This window comes from Cetorhinus maximus, chromosome 31 (assembly GCF_964194155.1).
Source record: "Cetorhinus maximus chromosome 31, sCetMax3.hap1.1, whole genome shotgun sequence".
Taxonomy (NCBI): domain Eukaryota; kingdom Metazoa; phylum Chordata; class Chondrichthyes; order Lamniformes; family Cetorhinidae; genus Cetorhinus; species Cetorhinus maximus.
The window spans coordinates 7,338,796-7,363,071 of record NC_135909.1 but is presented as its reverse complement, the minus strand read 5'-3'; the positions used below and the strand labels follow the sequence as shown (position 1 = coordinate 7,363,071).

General features: G+C 49.7%; 1 protein-coding gene across 1 annotated transcript in view; it reads left to right on the top strand.

Moving 5' to 3' along the window:
* Positions 1–6,696: 6,696 nt before the first annotated feature.
* Positions 6,697–24,276, top strand: part of ppp2r5b (protein phosphatase 2, regulatory subunit B', beta) — an 85,722-nt gene continuing 68,142 nt past the window's right edge. Inside the window, exon 1 of the mRNA XM_078532695.1 lies at positions 6,697–8,404. Coding sequence (XP_078388821.1) covers positions 8,245–8,404 — 160 coding nt within the window. The 5' untranslated portion in view covers positions 6,697–8,244. The remainder of the gene's footprint in view (positions 8,405–24,276) is intronic.

The window sequence follows — 24,276 nt, the reverse complement described above, 5'->3', positions numbered from 1 at the left end:
ACAGCACAGCACAGCTCTGACAGAAGCTCGATATTGACTGTTCCTTCTATTTTACATTAAAACATAGACATTGGTGGATTAAGTGCACCCCTATACCTCTCAGCCGCACTAAAATAGAAAAATAGATGGCTTTATTGTGCCGGGGTTTGGAAATGACAAGTCAAAGGTCAATTGATGACATCACGTTCGGAGATAAATTCTCCTGGAAACCCTAACAGACATTTAAAGAGACACTTCATTACTCTCAGCAAAGATATATACCACTAAGAAAGAAAATGCCTATGAGAAGAATGCATCGTCCGTGGCTAAGAAAGTTAAGCAGAGGATCAAATTGAACAAAGAAGCACACAATATTGAGAAGATTAGTCAGAAGATTGGACAGATTTTAAAAACCAACAAAGAATGGCTTAAAAAATAATGAGGGAAAGCTAGCTAGAAATATAAAAACAAATAGTAAGAGTTTCTATAAGTGTTTGAAAAGGAATAGAGTGACTAAAGTGAGCGTTGGTGCTTTCAGAGGTGAGACTGGGGAATGAACAATGGAAACAAGGAAATGACAGAGGCATTGAACAGGTATTTTGTGTCTGTCTTCATCACAGAGGACACACGAGAAGCCTCCCAAAATAACCTGAAAATAAATTGGTAAGAGGGAAGGAGGAACTTAAAACAATCACAATCACGAGGGAAAAGGTACAGAGAAAACTGTTAGAACTAAAGGCTGACAAGTCCCTGGGCTTCCATCCGAGGGTCTTGAAAGAAGCGGCTGCAGAGATAGTGGATGCATTGGTTGTGAGCTTCCAAAATTCCCTAGATTCTAGAAAGGTCCCAGTGGATTGGGAAAAGTGCAAATGTAACACCTCTATCCAAGAAAGGAGGGAGACAGAATGCAGGAAACTATTGGCCAGTTAGCCTAACATCAGTAACAGGGAAAATTCTAGAATCCATTGTTAAGAAGGTAATAGCAGGACATTTAGAAAATCATAACACAATCAAGCAGTGTCAAATGAGAAAGGGGAATCATTTTTGACTAATTTATTGCAGTTCTTTGAGGGGATAACAAACAGGGTGGATAAAGGGGAACCAGTAGATGTGGTGTACTTGGATCTCCAAAAGGCATTCAATAAAGTGTCACACCAAAGGTTACTGCACAAAATGAGAGCTCATGGTCTAGCGGGTAACATATTAGTGTGGATAGAGGATTGGTTAGCTAACAGGGAGCAGAGAGTGAGGATAACTGGGTCATTTTTGGGTTGGCGAGCTGTAAATAGTGGAGTGTCCACAGGAATCAGGCTGGGCCTCAAATATCTACAATCTGCATCAATAGCTGGGATGAAGAGGCAAAATTTACGATGACACAAAGCTAGGCAGGAAAGCAAGTTGTCAAGAGGAGATAAGGAGTCTACAAAGGTCGGTTAAGTGAGTGGGCAAAAAATTTAATAGATCAAGTATAATGTGGAAAATATGAACTTGTCCACTTTGGTAGGAAGAATAGAAAAGCGGTATGTTATTTAAATGGAGAGAGACTGCAGAACACCACGGTACAGAGGGATCTGGGCGTCCTGGTGCATGAATCACAAAAAGTTAGGATGCAGGTACAGCAAGTGATTAATAGAATGTTGGCGTTTATTGCAAGGGGAATCCAGTATAAACAGAGGAAAGTGTTGCTACAGCTATACAGGGCCTTGCTGAGGCAGCATCTGGAGTACTGTGCACAGTTTTGATCGCCTTACTTAAGTAGGAACATAATTGCATTAGAAGCAGTTCAGAGAAGGTTCACTTGACTGATTCCTGGGATGAAGGGGGTTTGTCTTATGAGGAAAGGTTGAGCAGGCTGGGCCTACCCCCATTGGAGTTTAGAAGAATGAGAGGCGATCTTATTGAAACATGTAAGATCCTGAGGGGACTTGACAGAGTGAATGCTGAGAAGATTTTCACCTTGTGGGGGAGTCTAACTAGGGGGCACAGTTTAAAAATAAGGGTTCTCCCGCTTAAGACAGCGATGAGGAGAATTTTTTTTTTCCATGGAGGTTCGATAGTCTGCGGAATTCTCTTCTCCAGGGAGCACTGGAGGCTGAGTCACTGAATATATTCAAGGCTGAGTTAGACGGACTTTTGATCGACAAGGGAGTCAAGGATTATGTGGGGGGGTGGTGCAGGCAGGAAAATTGAGTTGAAGCCACAGTCAGATCAGCTGTGATCTTATCGAATGGTGGAGCAGGCTCCAGAGGCTGAATGGCCTACTCCAGCTCCTAATCATTGTGTCATCCAATTTTACCATTTCGGTCGCCTCAGGGGAAAGATCGTGTGAACTCAGGTCAAAGGGCAGAAGCCGCCCCTGCACAGAAACCAGAACGGAAGCAAATACCTCCACATTACGAGGATCCAGGTAATGTTCCAGAAGCAAGTGACTATCCGGGCAGCATAGAACACAAGGTCAACTGGATGCAGGCCATGAGCCTGACAGAGTCAATCCTCCAGATCTGGGCTAATTGCTGGGGATATGGGGTCGCTCCTCTTTATATCTGTCAGGAGAAGGAAGTTGGAGGGGGTGGGGGGGTGGTGGGTATGAAACAAGAGGATGCTCGGTATTGGATTCCCGCATCAAGCAATCCTCACCCTCCCGAGTACGATTGGAGGCAATGGCAGAATTACTTCAAACCTTGTGGTGGGTGATGGATGCAGAAGTTTCGATTGACTGGGCTGTCATTGAGCGGTGTCTCCTTGCTGTGAGGGAGATGCCAGGGCAGAAGTAGGGAAAGACTTGCATTTATACCACAAGATGTCCCAAAGTTCTTCACCGCCATTCTAGCACTTTCTTTGAAGTGTACTGGGATGAGCAGAAGTTTCCACCAATTAAATATTGGGAAGATGGAAGCCATTCTTTTCAGTGTCCACTCCAAACTCCCTGGCTTTTGGCTCCATTCCTCTCCATGGCAACTGTCTGAGACTAAACCAGTCTCTTTGGATTCTTGGGTCCTACTGACCTCAAGCCAAGCTACTGTCTATCGTCCACCTCAGTAACATCACTTGACTTTGGCCCACCTCTGCTCACCTGCCATTGAAACCCTCATCCATGCCTTCATCACTCCTGGACAGCTCCAAAGCATTCCTGGTTGATCTCTCATTTTCTATCCTCCTTAAACTTGAGGTCGTCCAAAGCTCTGATGACCAAGCCTTAGCTCACGCCAAGTCCTGTTCCCCATCACCCCTTGTGTTCGGTGACCTATACCCACCTCCCAGTCAAGCAATGTCTTAAACTTTAAAAATTTCATGCTCGTTTTCAAATCCCTCCCTGTCTCTGTAATCTCCCTTGGCCCCAAAACCCTGAGCCTGGAGCAGGCCCAAGGGGCTGAATGGCCTACTTCTGCTCCCATTTCGTATGTTCGTACGTAAACCCTCTGGGATCTCTGTGCTCCTCTAATTCTGGCCTCTTGACCATGCCCCGATTTTTATCTGTACCATGGGCGGCTGTGCCTTCAGTTGCCTGGGCCCCAAGCCTCTTGAATTCCCTCCCTGCACATCTCTGCCTCTGTATCTTGCTTTCTTCCGTTAAGACGCTCCTTAAAGTACTGGTCCCCGTATCCGGGAAGCTCGGGACCAGACATGTGCCGGATTTGGGGATTTTAGGTCCTAGGCCTAGCATGTACTTCTGATACATAAAATAAAGTATGAAAAATAAAGAATAAAAGGGTTTTGTTCAAATTACTACCCAGGGTGCCAGCTTCGAACGTAGCTAGTTTTCAGATCCTTACAGATTTTGGGACACCAGAGAAAGGACCCAGTATCTGTATGTCTTTGAGCAAGCCTTTAGTCACCTGACCTAATGCCTTTGAGGCTCGATCCCATACTTTGATAACGCTCCTGTGAAGTGCCTTGGGACATTTAGTTGCATTAAAGGCTGTTGTTGTAGTGTCTACTGCGATGCAGGAAAGGCTGCTGCCGATTTGAGCAAAGCAAGATCCCACAAACAGCCACGTGATTACGGCCAGACGATCTGAATGGTTTGCAGTGTTGGTCGAGGGGTGACTATCGGCCGCAGGACATCGGGAGAACTCCCCTACTCTCCTCCCCCACAATGCCCTGGGATCCTCAGTCCGCATGAGCTTGACAGGCGGGGCCTCATCCGAAACGTTCAAGGTCTCACCGGAAAGACAGCACCTCCCATAGCGGAGCGCTCCCTCAGTATTGCCACGGCCATCTTGCATGTCCTGTATGTCTTTATTATTATGCTTATGTAGCATAAGCAAAGGTCCATCCAGTAGGGTATCAATTGCATCTAAATAGCAGTCCCTAAATGAATTGGGACTGCTCCGTTTTGTATTATTTTAACAGAGGTGGTCACAATGATGGGAATACAAGGGAGGAGAGTGTCTCCAGTGGCAGGAGGGTCAGCAACTGGAGGGTCAGGGGCTTGAGAGACTTGGCAAAAGAACCAGAGGGGAGATGAGGAGAATTTTTTTTTTTACACAGCGAGTGGTTGTGATCTGGAAGGCGCTGCCTGAAAGGGCGGCGGAAGCAAATTCAATAGAGAAATTGGCTAAATAGTTGAAAAGGAAAATTTGCAGAGCTGCGGGGAGAGGGCAGGGGAGCAGGACTGATGGGATAGCTCTTTCAAAGAGCCAACACAGGCACGATGGGCTGAATGGCCACCTGCTATGCTTTATCATCCTATGACTTTATCACTGCATGGCTTGAGTTCATCCTTGAGTTAGGCGTTCTGCCATTCTGGCAATATTTCATGGCCGGGTCTTGGCGTTTAAGGTTTTCTCATTTCATGAACTCCCATTGTCTGTATTCTATGTGCCCTATTCCAGGTCGAGAGGGGGTTAATAAAGAATACAGTATCCTGGGTGTTATTGATAGGCACATAGATTACAAGAGCACGGAGGTTACGTTGAACTCGTCAATGAACTCGTTATGTTGAAGTCACTCGTTCGGCCTCAGCTGGAGTATGGTGTCCAGTTCTGGGCACCGCACCTTAGGAAGGGCGTGAAGGCATTGGACAGAATGCAAAAAAGGACTCACGAGAATGGTTCCAGGGATGAGGAACTTCAGCTATGAAGATAAATTGGAGAAGTTGGGACTGTTTTCCTCAGAGAAAAGGAAATTTGATAAAGGTGTTCAAAACCATGAGGGGTCTGGACAGGGTCGACAGGGAGAAACTGTTCCCACTGGTGGAAGGATCGAGAACAAGGGGGCACAGGTTTAAAGTAATTCGTAAAAGAAGCAAAAGCGATATGAGGAAAAACTTGCTCACGCAGCGAGTGGTTCAGTTCTTGAATGCACTGCCTGAGAGTGCGGCAGGTTCAATTGAAGCATTCAAAAGGGAATTAGACTGTTATCTGAAAAGGAAGAATGTGCAGGGTTACAGGGAGAAGGCAGGAGAATGCAACTAGGCGAGTTGCTCATTCGGAGCTTTGGTGCAGACACGATGGGCCAAATGGCCTCCTTTTGCGCCATAACAATCCTGTGACTCTATTCCCGAATCTCTCACTCCCTCTGTCTTTGGGTGAACCGGGGCTTCCTGCGCCCATTTCCAGTTCCTCCTCTGTGATGGGTGACAGTCCGTTTCTTGGCTTCTGTCACGAATGAGGCAGCTGCACTTGGGTTTAGGAGTCCTTCAGATTCATAAACCTTTCAGCGTTGGCGATAATGTTTTTCCCACTGTATTGGGATGATCCCTTGAGGGATTTGAGTTTCCAGACAATCATAGAAGGAATTTGAATCTCCATTTTTTGTAGGCTGAGCTATTGCCTCCCCAGGCTCCCGGGTAATTCAAATAATGTGATTGGGCAGCACCTGCTGAACAATCCTGAGTGCGCTAATAGCTACACTAACAACCAATTTAAGATAATCAGTTGAGCTCAATACCTGGCTCATTTATGCGTGCTAGAAGTGACATGCATTCATATGCAGGGATCCGTTCTCTGTGAACAAATGGAATATGTTCAGGCCTTGTGTCTTTTTTGAATGACCCAGGAGCTTGAAGAGCCTACAGTTCCCCATTGCTTCCTCCATGGCAATGGCTTGGCCAATCAGAGTCGACTTGCCAACCAATCAGCACCCTTTTCTCCTGTAGTATAAATGGCTGTGATTGTTTGAAATTTGGCATTCTTGCATTTGTCCTGATGAGGGGAAAAACCGGTAAAACTAGAAAATGAGAGGCACCAGCAAAACTTGTTTGAGCTTTCCAATCGGTGTAGGATGTATACCTACGTGTGTGGTATACCCACTTGGATGATGTGTGACTGGAAATAAAAGATGTGCGGCAGACAATTTTCAATATTTCTACAGCGGGCAATAAGAAATATTTAATGAAGACCCCAATCCTTTTTAGCGTCCCGATGATTTTTCTCCAGGGCTGTCCTGGAGACCGGTCTTCGAATTCCTGGAGACTCCAGGCCAATCCTGGACGGTTGGCAACCCCACTTCCTCTCCCCACTCCCCACCACCCCCTACTCCCCACCACCAAACCCCATGCTGCTCAGGAGAGACAAAGAGGGAAAGAACTACAACTCCCAGCAGGCCAGGCAAAGGGGCCCTGCCCCCCCCCCACCCCCGCGCCTGCGCAGCAGCTGGGGGGGGGGTGGTGGGCCGGCCGATGAGGTAATGCGAATGCAGTGACGCAGGTGCCGGATATAGCGGGCCAATGGGAGGGCGTCGGCCGGGGTCACGTGGCGTGGGCGGGGAGAGGTTACATTGTGTCAGCGCGCGGCTGCAGTGCAACATTGTGGCGGCGGCGGCGGCGGCGGCCTGATTCCCGATCCCCCCCAGAGCCAGGAATATTGATGGGCCGAGCCAGCAGCCCCACCGAGCCGATATCCCAGCTGGAGGACTGGGAGTAACCCGAGCTGCTATCCCAGCTGGAGGACTGGGAATAACCCGAGCCGATCCCCTTGCTCACAGGGCTGAGGAGCACCACACACCATCCCAGCTGGAGGACTGGGAATACCGAGCTAATCCCAACTGCAGGAGTGGGAATATTGACCGATCCCGACCGCAGGAGTGACAATATTGAGCCGATCCCGACCGCAGGGGTGAAAATATTGAGCTGATCCCGACTACAGGAGGAGGGAGGAGGAATACTGATCTGATCCCGGTCCACAGGAGTGGGAATGCTGAGCTAATCCCGATTGGAGGAGTGGAATATTGAGCTGACCCCGACCACAGGGCTGGGGAATACAGAGACAATCCCGACCACAGGAGTGGGAATACTGAGCTAACCCCGACTACAGGTGTGGAATAATGAGCCAATCCCAACCACAGGACTGGGAATACTGAGCCAACCCAGACTACAAAACTGGGAAACTGAGCTAATCCTGACTACAAAACTGGGAATATTGAGATAATCCCGACTAAAGCACTGGGCACATTGAGCAAAACCCTGACTCCAGGAGTGGGAATACCGAGCTAGTCCTGACGACAGGAGCGGGAGCTCTGAACTAATCCTGACCAGAGGACTGGGAATATTGAGCTAATCCCAATTACAGGAACCGTAATACAGTATTGAACTAATTCCCGACTCTAGGACCGGTACCCGTGAGCCAAATTGCAGCCACTGAATCAGCCTACCCTCGATTTTGGAGCCCTGCTCAAGGATTGGCACCACCAGGACAATCCCAACGCGGGAAATCGTGGTGGCAAGACCAGGAGCTGTGGAAGGCAGGGATCCCGCTTGCACGTGGGAAGGTGGAAATTGCCGGAGGCAGCACCGGGCAACGTCGTGGCACAGGCCGGTGCGGGAACGAACCCAGGGTAGGATAAACTGCGGGAAATCTCGGGAATAGCCACCAGAGTCCTGGGAAAAGTAGGAAGAGCGCGACGACCAGGGACAAATTCTTGCTGCAGACGAGGAATTTTTGCCGGAAAACTCAACAAGAAACATTCCCAAACTGCCAGCAAGTCCTGGTCCGGGGCAATAAAAAAAGCTGAAGAGGAATATTGCAGGATGAGGACTGAATTTTAGAAACTCCTTGGAATTTTGAATCACCCCAAGGTCGGGAACGCCGGAATTTTATGAGGACAGGAGACCATTTGTGATTTCCCGTGGGAGAAGGTGGCATCGGGGAGTACCTGAGGCCAGTGCTCTGGAATTTTATCCCTCCCCTCCTGATTCCTTTTCTTTCAGAAGCTGGGAATGGGATTGGTCGGGGAGTAAGCAGCCGGCTCCGCGACTGGCTTTTCCCGAGTGGTGAGAAACAGAGACGGTCGGCTTCCCTCGGACCCTCGTCTTGCGCGCTTCCGATGGAGCCCAAGGTGACCTCGCCGGTGACGGCAGCGGAGAAGGTGGACGGCTTTAGTCGGAAGTCAGTCCGTCGGGCCCGTCAGCGGAGATCGCACGGCTCATCCCAGTTCAGGTACCAGAGCAGCCAGGTGGAGCTCACACCACTCCCCCTCCTGAAAGGTGAGTGTGTTATTGCAGCCTCCGCACGCGCGCCATTCTCTCTCCCGCGCTGATCTGACCTCTCTCCTTGCTCTCATGTTCACTTCCAATCTCACTGGCGCCCTCTCCCACGCTCGCCCGCCCGCTCTCTCCCGCCCGCCCGGCCTCTCCCGCCCGCCCGGCCTCTCCCGCCCGCCCACTCTCTCCCGCCCGCCCGGCCTCTCCCGCCCGCCCGCCCGCTCTCTCCCGCGCTCGCCCGCGCTCTCCTGCCCGCCCGCGCTCGCCCGCTCTCTTCCGCCTGCTCTCTCCCGCCCGCCCGCTCTCCCCCGCCCGCCCGCTCCCTCCCGCGCTCGCCCGCTCTCCCCCGCCCGCCCGCTCTCTCCCGCGCCCGCCCGCTCTCCCCCGCGCCCGCCCGCACTCTCCCGCGCCCGCCCGCTCTCTCCCGCCCGTGCTCGCCCGTTCTCTCCCGCTCGCCCGCTCTCTCCCACCCGCTCTCTCCCCCGCTGATCTCCTTTCTCCTTACTCTCACGTTCGCTTGCGACCTCACTGGCGCTCGCTCTGTCACGCTCGCTCTCTCCTGCACTGCCTCGCTCCCTCCCACCCCCCTAGCTCTTTCTACCTCGACCCTAACTTGCACTTATGTAGCGCCCAAGGCACTTCACAGAAGTGTAGTTGAGCTGAAACGTCTGCTGTGCCATATGTGTGATATGAAAAGCGCCCAAGAGCATCCCTGTACTCGCTGACCTACAGTGGCTCCAGATTTGCTAACGCCTCAATTTTAAAATTCCCAACCTTGCCTTCCAATCCCACCGCGCCCCTTGACCTTCGGGCAGGATGGGCCAAGGGTGCCCGAGCCTGTCCGTGTGAATGGCCCAGGAATGAGAGGTGGCACTGGGTGACAGAGGTGACTCCAGGCTTTAGGGTCCGTGAATTCAGAGGCCGTGTAGCGGCGGTGCGTTAGGCTTCTCTCGGAGTGCGAGGTGCTGTTTCACGCTCGCGTGGTAGCCTGGAGCTACGGGTGACAATAGGAGAGGGTCCAACGTTCCTTCCACCGCATAGCGGACCCGGAATCTCTCCCGCTCTTGCCGCCCGCCCTCGGCATGTGGTTGGGAGGATTTTGCAGGTCGATACTCCCACCGGTTGTGAACGCACCTTCCTTGGCCATCGACTGGGACTCGAACGCGGAGCTCCCGGCTTAGAGGCAGAGACTCTGTCCACTGCGGCACAAGACCCCTTCAGTCGGGAGGCAGGGGGACACGGTCTGCGCTGCCTGGGATTGGAAATGAGGGTGAATTAATGAGGCAGTGAGACTGTACAACAGCTTCGAATGGCTGTGCCAGTGATGCCCTTGCTGTGCTATCTGGAGCCCGAGACGCGTCTATAACCTGTGGGAGTTTGCCTGAACTCTTGTGTGTTTTCCGCCCAGGAAGACATGGATCAGGAAGTAATCACGTGTGATGCTTCCGACTTAAAAAAAATCTCATCCTTTGGTTTAAATCCCTCCACTCTTCTTCCCCCTCCCAATCTCTGTAACCGCCCCCCCCCCCCCCCCCCCCCCCGCCCCCCCCGGCCCCCAGCATCCCAATGATATCTCTGCGCTCTTCCGATTCCGGCCTCTTGAGCATCCCCGATTTTAATCGCTCCACCATTAGCGGCCGTGCCCTCAGCTGCCTGGGCCTTGAGCTCTGGAATTCCCTCCCAAGTACTGACCCCCACCTCTACCCCCTCTTTATTTCTCCTCACCCTCCCTCTATCTCTCCTTTTAAGATGCGCCTTAAAATGAACCTCTTTGACCAAACTTTTGGTCACCTGCCATTCCCCACCCCGCCCCTCCCTTCTCTCTCTTCTCCACTCTTTGCTTCTCTCCTCTTTCCTCCCTTCTCCTCTCTCCTCTCCTGTTCTTCTCTTCTCCTCTTCTCTCCTGTTCTTCTCTTCTCCTCTTCTCTCCTGTTCTTCTCTTCTCCTCCTCTCCTCTCCTGTTCTTTTTTTCTTCTCCTCTCTCCTGTTCTTCTCTCCTCTCCTGTTCTTCTCCTCTTCCCCCTCTCCTCTCTTTCTCTTCCTCTCTCCTCTTCACCTCTTCCTCTCTCCTCCTCTCCTCCTCTTCTCTTCTCTTCTCTCCTATTCACCTCTTCCTCTCTCCTCTTCTCCTCTTCCTCTCTCCTCTTCACCTCTTCCTCTCTCCTCTTCACCTCTTCCTCTCTCCTCTTCACCTCTTCCTCTCTCCTCTTCACCTCTTCCTCTCTCTTCGTCACCTCTTCCTCTTCTCCTCTTCACCTCATCCTCTCTCCTCTTCACCTCTTCCTCTCTCCTCTTCACCTCTTCCTCTCTCCTCTTCACCTCTTCCTCTCTCCTCCTCTCCTCCTCTCCTCTTCTCCTCTTCCTCTTTCCTCTCTCCTCTTCACCTCTTCCTCTCTCCTCTTCACCTCTTCCTCTCTCCTCTTCACCTCTTCCTCTCTCCTCTTCACCTCTTCCTCTCTCCTCTTCACCTCTTCCTCTCTCCTCTTCACCTCTTCCTCTCTCCTCCTCTCCTCCTCTCTTCTCTTCCTCTTTCCTCTCTCCTCTTCACCTCTTCCTCTCTCCCCTTCACCTCTTCTTCTCTCCTCTTCACCTCTTCTTCTCTCCTCTTCACCTCTTCCTCTCTCCTCTTCACCTCTTCCTCTCTCCTCTTCACCTCTTCCTCTCTCCTCTTCACCTCTTCCTCTCTCCTCTTCACCTCTTCCTCTCTCCTCTTCACCTCTTCCTCTCTCCTCTTCACCTCTTCCTCTCTCCTCTTCACCTCTTCCTCTCTCCTCTTCACCTCTTCCTCTCTCCTCTTCACCTCTTCCTCTCTCCTCTTCACCTCTTCCTCTCTCCTCTTCACCTCTTCCACTCTCCTCTTCACCTCTTCCTCTCTCCTCTTCACCTCTTCCTCTCTCCTCTTCACCTCTTCCTCTCTCCTCTTCACCTCTTCCTCTCCTTTCCTCCTTTCCTCCTCTTCCTCTTCTTCCTCTTCTTTAAGATGCTCCTTAAAACCAACATCTTTTGACCAAACTTTTGGTCATCTGTCCTGAATGTCTGCTGGTGTGGTTGGGTGTCAAGTTTTTGTTTGTTAACACTCCTGCAATGAGCCTTAGGATATTTTACTACATTAAAGGTGGGTGCTATAGCAATGCAAGTTGGCTTGAGGCCATTGTAACAAAAATGGGAGCGTGTTGCCTAAGATTTATGGGTTTCCTCTCTGTCTGTCTTGGTTTAAAAAAACGGCTTTTTAACTGGAAATTGCCCTCACACTGGCTTTGGAAAAGGCAGGCATGTATGATTGGCTCCAATCCATTTGCCTCTGCGTATGCTACATTGGGATGTAGTGTCTCCAACACTTGTTAATCCAGGCGCGCAGTGTTGGTGATCAATGAATACAGCATCATTGGGCTATCGGACAGTGTCATCCAACTGGGAGAGTATTGTGTTGTAGAGCTGGCTGTTGAACCCAGCCATAACCTTCATCTCAAAGGATATATCAAACCTGCAGCACAGAAACAGGCCATTCAGCCCAACTGGTCCATGCTGGTGTTTATGCTCCACCCCCCCTTCATCTCACCCCATCAGCATATCCTTCTATTCCTTTCTCCCTCGCGTTTATCCATCTTCCCCCTTAAATGTATCTTTACTATTTGCCTCAATCATTCCCTGTGATAGCGAGTCCCACATTCTCCCCACTCTCTCTCTGGGTAAAGAAGAATTCCCCAATGGATTTACTAGTGACGATGCTGTCTTTGTGGCCCCTAGCTATGAGGTCTCTTCCCCCCACACCCCCACCCAATGGGAACATCTCCTCTCTGACTACCTGATCACAGCCCTTCGTAATTTGAAAGACAGATCACCCCTCAGTCTTCTCTTTTCTGGGGAGCAGTGCCTCAGCCTGGTTCAGTCTGGTCCCTGATCATTATACCCCCTCAGTTCTGATGTCAACCTTGTGAATCTTTTTTTTTTTGCACCTTTCCTGTGCCTCTATATCCTATTTACATGCTGGAGACCAGAGCTGTGCAAAGTAACTCCAAGTGTGAGGCAGTCAAGGTGAGAGATTGCCTCACAGCTGGTGACTAACCCTGTCAGAACTGGGTGGCAACCCCCCCCTTTCCCTGTCTTGTCTTTCTTCGCTGATATGTCAAGCGGCTGGAAAGAGCTTGACCATGCTTTGCATTTCTCCCTGGTGTGATCCAAAGCTTCCGCGGTGTTCGAAGCAACTCTCAGTTGCGGAGCACCGATGCCTGGCTCTGGGAGTAAACCTGTTTCGACGCGTGCTCTTCACAGGAAGAGACCACTGTGACCGCTAACAACAGCCCCCCGGGAATATCGTGAGGTTGCAGACCCCACAGAGCAATTCAGAGGGGAACAAACTGTTCAAAAACATTCAGGGATCATTAACGAAAAGCATAAAGTAAAGAGGTTACGCGAAACATCTTGGAACTTTTATTTCCTGTTCAAGGACCCAACCATGGCCTCCCCATCTTCTCGCTTCTTTCTCAGTGACATCCTTAGAAAACACTGCCAGCAACCCCCAGCTTATACCTCACCACTACCACTCTCGGAAAGAGTAGGGCCCATTAGGGACCAAGGGGGCAATCTATGGGTGGAGCCAGAGGACATCGGTAGAGTATTGAACGAATACTTCACATCCGTCTTCACCCACGAGAATGAGGATGATGGTATCGAACTCGGGGAGAGAGACTGCGAGGCTCTTAAGCAAATTGATGTAGGGAGTGGTGTTATTGGACTGGAGGTGTTGGCAGGCTTAAAAGTGGACAAATCTCCAGATCCAGATGATTTGTGTCCCAGACTGCTGAGGGAGGCAAGGGAGATCATCACAGAGGCTCTGACCCAAATTTTTAATTCCTCTCTGGCCACGGGGGAGGTGCCAGAGAACTGGAGAACAGCTAATGTGGTTTCGCTATTTAAGAAGGGTTGTAGAGATAAGCCAGGGAACTACAGGCCAGTGAGTCTCACATCAGAGGTAGGGAAACTATTGGAGAAAATTCTGAAGGAGAGAATCTATCTCCATTTGGAGAGGCAAGGTTTGATCAGGGAGAGTCAGCATGGCTTTGTCAGGGAGGTCATGCCTAACAAATTTGATTGAATTTTTTGAGGAGGTGACCAGGTGTGTAGATGAGGGTAGTGCAGTTGATGTAGTTTATATGGATTTCAGCAAGGTCCCACAAGGGGGACTTATAAAGAAGGCAAATGCACATGGGATACAGGGTAATGTGATAAGGTGGATTCAAAATTGGCTTAGTTGTAGGAGACAGAGGGTGATGACCGAAGGATGGTTTAGTGACTGGAAGCCAGTGTCCAGTAGCGTACCACAGGGATCTGTGCTGGGTCCCCTATTATTCACCATTTATATAAATGACATAGATGATTATGTGGGGGGTAGAATTAGTAAGTTTGCAGATAACACAAAGATTGGCCGGGTGGTTAACAGTGAAAACAAAAACAAAAATATCTGGAAAAACTCAGCAGGTCTGGCAGCATCTGTGGAGAGGAACACAGTTAACGTTTCGAGTCCGCATGACTCTTCAACAGAACTAAGGAAAAATAGAAAGGGGTGAAATATAAGCTGGTTTAAGGGGGTGGTTGGGACAAGAAGAGCTGGATAGAGGGCCAGTGATAGATGGAGATAACCAAAAGATGTCACAGACAAAAGGACAAAGAGGTGTTGAAGGTGGTGATATTATCTAAAGGAATGTGCTAATTAAGGGTAGAAAGCAGGACGAGCAAGGTACAGATAGCCCTAGTAGGGGTGGAGTGGGGTGAAGGAATCGAAAAAGGTTAAAAGGTAGAAATAAAACAGTGGATGGAAATACATTTAAAAGTAATGGAAATAGGTGGGAAAAGAAAAATCTATATAAATTATTGGAAAAAACAAAAAGGAGGGGGAAAATCGGAAAGGGGGTGGGGATGGAGGAGAGAGTTCATGATCTAAAATTGTTGAACTCAATATTCAGTCCGGAAGGCTGTAAAGTGCCTAGTCGGAAGATGAGGTGCTGTTCCTCCAGTTTGCATTGAGCCTCACTGGAACAATGCAGCAAGCCAAGGAAGGACATGTGGGCAAGAGAGCAGGGTGGAGTGTTGAAATGGCATGCGAGGTCTGGCTCATGCTTGCGAACAGAACGAAGGTGTTCTGCAAAGCGGTCACCCAGTCTGCGTTTGGTCTCTCCAATGTAGAGGAAACCGCATTGGGAGCAACGAATGCAGTAGACTAAGTTGAGGGAAGTGCAAGTGAAATGCTGCTTCACTTGAAATGAGTGTTTGGGCCTTTGGACGGTGAGGAGAGGGGAAGTAAAGGGGCAGGTGTTGCATCTTCTGTGGTTGCATGGGAAGGTGCCGTGGGAGGGGGTTGAGGTGTAGGGGGTGATGGAGGAGTGGACCAGGGTGTCACAGAGGGACCGATCCCTACGGAATGCTGCCAGGGGGGTGAAGGGAAGATGTGTTTGGTGGTGGCATCATGCTGGAGTTGGCGGAAATGGCGGAGGATGATCCTTTGAATGCGGAGGCTGGTGGGGTGATAAGTGAGGACAAGGGGGACTCTTATCATGTTTCTGGGAGGGAGAAGAAGGTGTGAGGGCAGATGTCAACAGTGAGGTTGAGTGTCTTGGGCTACAGGAAGATATAGACGGGATGGTCAAATGGGCAGATAAGTGGCAGATGGAATTTAACCCTGAAAAGTGTGAGGTGATACACTTTGGAAGGAGTAATTTGACAAGGAAGTATTCAATGAATGGCATGACAGTAGGATGCCCTGAGGAACAAAGGGACCTTGGAGTGTGTGTCTATAGATCTCTGAAGGCGGAGGGGCATGTTAGTGGGGTGGTGAAAAAGGCATATGGGACACTTGCCTTTATCAATCGAGGCATAGATTACAAAAGTAGGGAGGTCATGTTGGAGTTGTATAGAACCTTGGTGAGGCCACAGCTGGAGCACTGTGTGCAGTTCTGGTCGCCACATTATGGGAAGGATGTGATTGCACTGGAGGGGGTGCAGAGGAGATTCACCAGGATGTTGCCTGGAATGAAACATTTAAGTTATGAAGAGAGGTTGGATAGACTTGGGTTGTTTTCGTTGGAGCAGAGAAGACTGAGGGGCGACCTGATCGAGGTGTACAAGATTACGAGGGGCATGGACAGGGTGGATAGGGAGCAGCTGTTCCCCTTAGTTGAAGGGTCAGTCACAAGGGGACATAAGTTCAAGGTGAGGGGCAGGAGGTTTAGGGGGAATGTGAAGAAAAACCTTTTTACCCAGAGGGTGGTGACAGTCTGGAATGCACTGCCTGGGAGGTTGGTGGAGGCGGGTTGCCTCACATCCTTTAAAAAGTACCTGGATGAGCACTTGGCACGTCATAACATTCAAGGCGATGGGCCAAGTGCTGGTAAATGGGATTAGGTAGGTAGGTCAGGTGTTTCTCACGTGTCGGTGCAGGCTCGATGGGCCGAAGGGCCTCTTCTCTGTGTGATTCTGTGACCCTAAACCGCTTGTCCAACATCCAGCACTCGATGAGCTGAAATTTCCTCCAACTAAATATTGGGAAGACCAAATTAATTGGCTTGCATCCCAAAGACTGCCTATTTCCACCTTCGTAAAACCGCCCAACCCCAGACTCTTTCCCCCACCACACACACACACACACACCACCCACCCTCTACTCATCTGCTGCCGAAACCCTCATCCATGCCTTTGTTACCTCCAAGCTCGACTGTTTCAACGCACTCCTGGATGGTCTCCTGCATTCTACCCTTTGTAACCTTGAGTTCGCCCAAAACTCTGTTGCCCTCGTCCTGACTCATGCCAAATCCCATTCATCCGTAACCTGTTTTAACGGGGATTTTTAAAATAATGAGTTTTGGTGGATCAATAGGGAAAGGTTATTTCCTCTAGTTGGGAAGTTGGTGACCAGAGGTTATCTGTTTATAGTTATCACTGACAATGAGGAGACTAGCTAGGGTTAGTTATGTCGAGGGTGTTGCAGAGCGCATTGCCTTGTGATGGGGAGTGATCGATGCAGAGATACTGAGCCAGTTAAGGGTAATGGGGAGAGAGCGGGGCAGTGGGATTAGTTTAGGATTCACACAGGCCTATAAGGAGAGAGCAAGGCAGTGGGATTAGTTTGGGATTGATACAGGGCTATGGCGAGAGAGCAGGGCAGTGGGATTAGTTTGGGATTGATACAAATCTATGGGGAGAGAGCGGGGCCAGTGGGATTAGTTTGGGATTGATACAGGGCTATGGGGAGAGCAGAACAGTGTAATTAGTTTGGGATTGATACAGGGCTGTGGGGAGAGAGTGGGGCAGTGGGATTAGTTCTGGATTGATACAGGGATATGGGGAGAGAGTGGGGCAGTGGGATTAGTTTTGGATTGATACAGGGATATGGGGAGAGAGTGGGGCAGTGGGTTTAGTTTAGGATTGATACAGGGATATGGGGAGAGAGTGGGGCAGTGGGATTAGTTTGGGATTGATACAGGGATATGGAGAGAGAGCAGGGCAGTGGGATTAGTTTTGGATTGATACAGGGCTATGGAGAGAGAGCAGGGCAGTGGGATTAGTTTTGGATTGATTCAGGACTATGGGGAGAGAGCAGGGCAGTGGGATTAGTTTGGGATTGATTCAGGGCTATGGGGAGAGGGCAGGGCAGTGAGATTAAGTTAGGATTGCACTAGGAGCAAGCTGGAAAAGACAGAATGAGCTTGTGTTTGATTCCCGGCCTTTTTCCGATCTTTGAAGGTTGCACAGTCAGCTGTCGTTTATGGGGAGCAGGTGACTATGCAGCTGACCTACATTGTGCTCTCATTATTTACTGAGGTATTTATCTTGCCTTCATTCCATTAATGCAGCACAGCTGATGCTCACTTCCAATTTCTAATCTCAAAAAGATCCTGGGGGTGATTGCAGAACCTGCAAGAAAGCAACCAGACCCCAATGCAGCAATTCAATGTGTTTGACTATATCACAGCCATTTCCTGCAGACCGCTCGGAATCCAAAACTCCCAGGGCAGGTACAGCACGGGGTTAGATACAGAGTAAATCTCCCTCTACACTGTTCCCATCAAACACTCCCAGGACAGTTACAGCACGGGGTTAGATACAGAGTAAAGCTCCCTCTATACTGTCCCCATCAAACACTCCCAGGGCAGGTACAGCATGGGGTTAGATACAGAGTAAAACTCCCTGTAAATTGTCCCCATCAAACATTCCCAGGACAGGTACAGCATGAAGTTAGGTACAGAGTAAAGCTCCCTCTACATTTATCCCCATCAAACACTCCCAGGGCAGGTACAGCACGGGGTTAGATACAGAGTAAAGCACCCTCTACACTGTCCCCATCAAACACTCCCAGGACAGGTACAGCACGGGGTTAGATACAGAGTAAAGCTCCCTCTACACTGTCCCCATCAAACACTCCCAGGACAGGTACAGCACGGGGCTACATACAGAGTAAAGCTCCCTCTACACTGTCCCCATTAAACACTCCCAGGACAGGTACAGCATGGGGTTAGATACAGAGTAAAGCTCCCTCTACACTGTCCCCATCAAACACTCCCAGGACAGATACAGCACGGGGTTAGATACAGAGTAAAGCTCCCCCTACACTGTGCCCATCAAACACTCCCAGGACAGGTACAGCACGGGGTTAGATACAGAGTAAAGCTCCCTCTACACTGTCCCCATCAGACACTCCCAGGACAGGTACAGCACGGGGTTAGATACAGAGTAAAGCTCCCTCTACACTGTGCCCATCAAACACTCCCAGGACAGGCACAGCACGGGGTTAGATACAGAGTAAAGATCCCTCTACACTGTCCCCATCAAACATTCCCAGGGCAGGAGACAAAGGACCTCCCATTTCTTCAGCCTAGATGTGGCTGTTAATGGGAGGGGTGGGTTCCTGATTTTAATTTCCTGGAGGAGAGGTCCCACTCACGGTGGCACTTTTATTTTTGGAAGCTGCAGATGTGGCTCCATCTGTCGTTTGTGACTAATTCCGATGACTGCCACCCTGGAAATTTAGTTCAAACCTCCGAGGCACTTATTCCTTTGAGCCAGCGTGAGTGTAGGCCCACCGTGACCTTCCTGTGACAGTGCATGACCCCACTGCCATTTCTGGTACTCTCACACTCCACAGTCTCTGAATTCTGTAGAATCTGCAGAGTGATGGTGCAATAGCAGGCGAGGTGGGGATTGCATGATCGTGCATATATACGGCTGCATCCTGTTGAGAATAAGATGGGCGTAACGTGCAGGGAATTTCAGGCCAGTTATCTTCACATCTGTGGAAGGGGAAAGTTTACTGCCTGCAAAGATTAAATGATCGGGTCTGTCAGTAAAGAGAAAATAGTTACACGTAACCAGTACAAGTTTCAAAAGGGGCAATTGTGCTGAACAAACCTCACAGCACTCTTGGTGGACTGCCATTCCCTGGTTCATTCCCCGGGGCAATGCCATGACCGATCAGGGTCGACTTGCCTGGTTTGAATTCAAACAAAAGCTTGGCCATTTACTTTCCCCTGGTACATTCTCCATGGCAACACCTCTGCCAATCAGAGTCCACTTGCCAACTAATCAGCACTCTCTTCACATGCAGCATAAATTGTTGGTCCCTTTAAAATTGGTATTCTTGCCAATGGTCCTGATGAGTGCAATGCAAAAAGCTTCTACAGCATGTCCCTTTTTATTTTTCAGCAGTGCTCAAGTTCTATATTGACAAACGACTATTTCTAAACCTCACAGAATTCTTTACAGAGGTAACAGAAAGTGCTGGAAATACTCAGCAGGTCTGGCAGCATCTGTGAGAAGACAAACAAAGTTAATGTTTCGAGTCCAATATGACCCTTCTTCAGAACCCTTCAGCGGATGGGGAAATGTTGTAGTTTTGGTGTACATGGACTTCTGGATAGTCTTGCAAATACAGCACAGGGTTAGATACAGAGTAAAGCTCCCTCTACACTGTCCCCATCAAACACTCCCAGGGCAGGTACAGCACAGGGTTAGATACAGAGTAAAGCTCCCTCCACACTGTCCCCATCAAACACCCCCAGGGCACGTACAGCACAGGTTAGATACAGAGTAAAGCTCCCTCTACACTGTCCCCATCAAACACTCCCAGGACAGGTACAGCACGGGGTTAGATACAGAGTAAAGCTCCCTCTACACTGTCCCCATCAAACAGTCCCAGGACAGGTACAACACGGGGTTAGATACAGAGTAAAGCTCCCTCTACACTGTCCCCATCAAACACTCCCAGGACAGGTACAGCACGGGGTTAGATACAGAGTAAAGCTCCGTCTACACTGTCGCCATCAAACACTCCCAGGACAGGTACAACACGGGGTTAGATACAGAGTAAACGTCCCTGTATCCCCTATTAGTGAACCAGAAATGTTTTTACAACAATCGATGACAGTTATCATGGTCACTATTACTAAGACTAGCTTTATATTAAAGATTATTTTTATTAATTGAATTTAAATTCTACCAGCTGCCATGGGTAAGATTTGATCCCATGTGCCCAGAGCATTAGACTGGGCTACTTCTGGATTACTCATCCATTAACATTACCTCTATGCCACCGTCTCCCCACCATCTTTTCATGTTGCTATTGCTTCTTTTGCCCATCACCTTAAGTCCACGTTCCCTCGTTCTTGATCCTTCCAGCAATGGGAACGGTTTCTCCCTGTCGGCCCTGTCCAGACTCCCTCGTGATTTTGAACACCTCTATCGAATCTTCTCTCAACCTTCCCCCACCCCGCCTCCGAGGAAAACAGTGCCAACTTCTCCGATCCATCCACTCAGCTGGAGTAAATCGGAGTTCCAGGCAGTGGTTGGAGTTGAGTAACAGCATCCCACTATTCTGGAGCTATTTCTGTTTCCTGTTTGCATCAGTCAATTTTTGATCTCGGCCCAGGGGGAGTGGTGTAAAAGTGTTAGGAGGGCGCATCGGTCATTTGCTGGGATAGATACCAGAGATGAGGGACTTCAGTTACGTGGAGAGACTGGCAAAGCTGGGATTGTGCTCCTCGGAGCAGAGAAGGTCTAAGGGAGATTTGATTGAGGAGATGCGATGGAGGTGTTCAGATTCATGAACAGTTTTGGTGGAGTCGATGGGGGAGAAACCTCTTCCACTGGCAGGAGGGCCAGTAAGCAGAGGACACGGGTCTAAGGCGATTGACAAAAGAGCTAGAGGAGGAGATGAGGAGAATTCTTATTGCACAGTGCGTTATGATAACCTGGTATGGGCTGTCTGACAGGAAGCATTTTCAACAGTAACTTCAAATATTTATCCAATTCCCTTTTGAAAAAAGGAGAAATTTTGGGGGCAGTTGGGGGGTGGGGTGGGGGGTGGGGTGGGGGGAAGAGTGGGGAATTGGGACTGATTTGACAGCCCGTCCAAAGTGCCAGCACAGACGTGATGGGTCAAATGGCCTCCTCCTCTGTTGTATCGTTCTATGATCTAACGCGCTACCAGAATGGGAGGTGCGGCTAATTCTCTCAAAAGAGGAAAGTTGCAGATGCAATTCGATGTCCATAAGTGTGAGGTGATGCGTTTTGGTAAAATGTGACAGTAATAGTTGTGCCCTCTAGTAAGAGAGGTTTGGGGTGAACGGGTTGGCAGAGAGCTACAGGCAGCACCTCGGGCTGGTAAAGCTATATTTAACAAGAAAGCGAATGGAGTTCAAGGTTTTATCGCGGGAGGCCTAGAATGTGAAAAGCTGAAGTAATGCTGAGCCTTCTGGGACCTCAGCGTGTGCAGTATTGGATCCCACACCACAGGATGGACATTGAAGCTCTCGAGATGCACTGGGATGGTCGGCCATCTTGGGGAGGCCCCAATCTCGGCCAAGGAGCGGGATGGGCAGTCCGGGCCGACGGGCATTGTGGTGACGGTGCTGCCTTGGTAGAGCAGCGCAGCAGAGTGACTGTTCTTCGCCCCTTGGAGACTGAGACAATGGTTAACAAACCCCGCCCTCCCCTCCCTCCCACAAACTTGCATTTGTTTAATCTCTTTCACAACCTCAGAACGTCCCAAAGCGCTTTCCAGCCAATGAAGTCCTTTTTTTTTATCAAATGTAGCCGCTGCTTTAATGTAGGAAATGTAGGCGTCGGACTTTAGGAAAGGCATTGCAGGAAGTGTGGAAAAGAGTTCACGAGAATAATTCCAGGGATGAGGAGCCTCAGTGACGCAGATAGATTGGAGAAGTTGGGGACTGTTTTCCTCGGAGAAGAGAATGCGGCGAGGGGATTTGATGGAGGTGCTCAAAATCATTGAAGGGGCCTGGACAGAGCATATACGGAGATACAGTTCCCATTGGCGGAAGGATTGAGAACGAGAGGGCAACACTGATTTTAAGATAATTGGCCAAAAGGGACAATGGCGACGTGAGGAGGAACTTTCTCGTGCAGCGAGTGGTTAAGATCTGGAATGCGCTGCCCGAGAGTGCGGTCGAGGCAGGTTCAATCGGAGCTTTCGAAAAGGTATTAGACTGCTATCCGAAAAGGAAGAATGTGCAGAGTTACGGGGAGAAGGTGGTAGAATGGCACCAGGTAAATTGCTCCTATGGAGAGCTGGTGTAGACATGATGGGCCCAGGGGCCTCCTTTTGCTGTAACCACTCTGTGAAACGCGTTGGCCAACTTCAGCACAGCAAGATCCCAGAAATAGCAATGGGATGACGACCAGATAATTTTGTGGGGATGATGTTTGTTAAGGGCTAAATGTTTTGTCCCGGGACGGTGGAGAGAATTACCCAATCTCTTCCAGCAGTGTTGTGGGATCTTTTGCGCTTTCCTGAGAGGGTGACGGGGCCCTGCTGTAATGTCCCGTTAGGAAAGCAGCACCTCCGACCGTGCAGCAGCCCCTCAGGACTGCACCGGGAGCGTCAGCCCAGATTATGGGCTCTGGTCTCTGGAGTGGGACTTGAACCCGCAACCTTCGGACTCAGAAGACCGACAGAGCCAGTTCTGTCCCTGTTTGGTTCTGTTTCTTCCCCGTATCTTTCGTAGATGAAGTAGCTGAATACTGGTGGCGTCACAGTGGGGAAAGGGTTGCGGAAGGGGGGAGGTGGAGTGGGGTGGGGAGGAAAGAGAGACTGAACCCACTAAGGAATTGGCTGGTCAGCAGATCCAAAGGGCTCAGCCACTGATCCAAAGGGCTCTTAGCCGTCAACGTCGGATGTTAATTTAGGTCTTTAGAAGTGGAAGATCAGTCATGATTGTATCGAACGGCGGAGCCATTTAGCAGGAGGGGATGGCGTAGTGGCATTGTCACTATGACATCTGTTCACCGGTGATGCCTTCTGTAGTTTGCTGCCAAACCAAATCTCATTAACATCTCCACCACACTCTCTGCACCAGAAGCCAGTTTAGTGCAATTCATGCTATCGCTGGAGAGAGGACCCCACCTGCTATTTCACAGCTGATTTGAGTACAGGAGTGGCAAAGTCTTGCTTCAGTTGTACAGAACGTTGGTTAGGCCACACCTGGAGTACAGTGTGCAGTTTTGGTCCCCTTACCTGAGGAAGGATATTATTGCCACGGAGGGAATGCAACGAAGGTGCACCAGGCATGTTCCGGGGATGGCGGGGCTGTCCTGTGAAGAGGGATTGGGGAAACTGGGCCTGTATCCTCGAGAGTTTCAAAGAATGAGAGGCGATATCATTGAAACCTACCAAATACTTAAAGGAATAGACAGGGTAGGCGCAGGTAAGATGTTTCCCCCTGGCCGGGGAGTCTAGAACAACGGGAACACTATTTCAAAATAAGGGAGAAGCCACTTAGGACTGGGATGAGAAGAATTTTTTTTTTTACTCTGAGGATTGTGATTCTTTGGAATTCTCTACCCCAGAGGGGCTGTGGAGGCTCAGTCATTGAGTATGTTTAAAGTGGAGACTGACAGATTTCCCTGAAATGCTATTCACCTCAACCACTCCCTGTGGCAGCGAGTTCCACATTCTCATCACTCTCTGGGCAAAGAAGCTTCTCCTGAATTCCCGATTGGATTTACCAGTGATTATCTTATACTTTGTAGCCTGTGGTTTTGCCCCCACAAGTGAGAAGAGCTTCTTGACCTTTTTTCCCCACCGAACCCCTTCGTTATGTCGAAGAGTTTTATCAGGTCACCCCCCCTTGCACTTGCCGTGTGTGCACTGCAAGGCCCCGCAAAGCAGCAGCTGAAGTAACAAACACTTCATCAGTTCTTGGTGGTGTCACAGTCCGCCTGAGGGCTTGCGAAAAGCTGTTATGGATGGCAGCCTTGTGACATATCCTGTTACAAAATGTCTTGTGTTTCCCCGGTTGGGATTGTTGCCAGGCCAGTATTGCGGGAGTTTGATTTGGCATCTTGGCTGCTGTTTGCTATGGGGTAACTTGCCTGTGCTGCAGTCCTAACCACCTTGGGTGGAGAACCATGTGAGGCTGATTGTGAGCTACAATTACAGAGAGGTATGTTGGGTTGAACGAGATTCCAGTCAAATAAGGACCAACGAACAACTTGCTTTTGAGCTCACCGGCTACCGATATGTTTGAAACAGTATTGACCACTGGGCTGTTGGGAGATTTCTAAACATCTACATATTGTGAAAAACCTGCCTTTTTGATCTGAAGTATGTGAAGCTACCAGAGCCAGATACGTCCTCTTTTGCTGAAGTAGAGTTGCCGTAAGGCATTTCTTTGTGTCGTTGAAGTGCTTTAATCCTAGATCCTCTAAGAATTTTGATGCTTTCAGAAGCCGTATTGAAGTATCCCAAGAGTTGAGTACAGCTACTTTTTTGGTTTTGCTTCTGAATAAATTTACAGTTTCCAATAAGTATGATTTTGTAGCTTAGCCTGACAATGCAGAGGGAGCTCTACTCTGCATCTAACCCGTGCTGT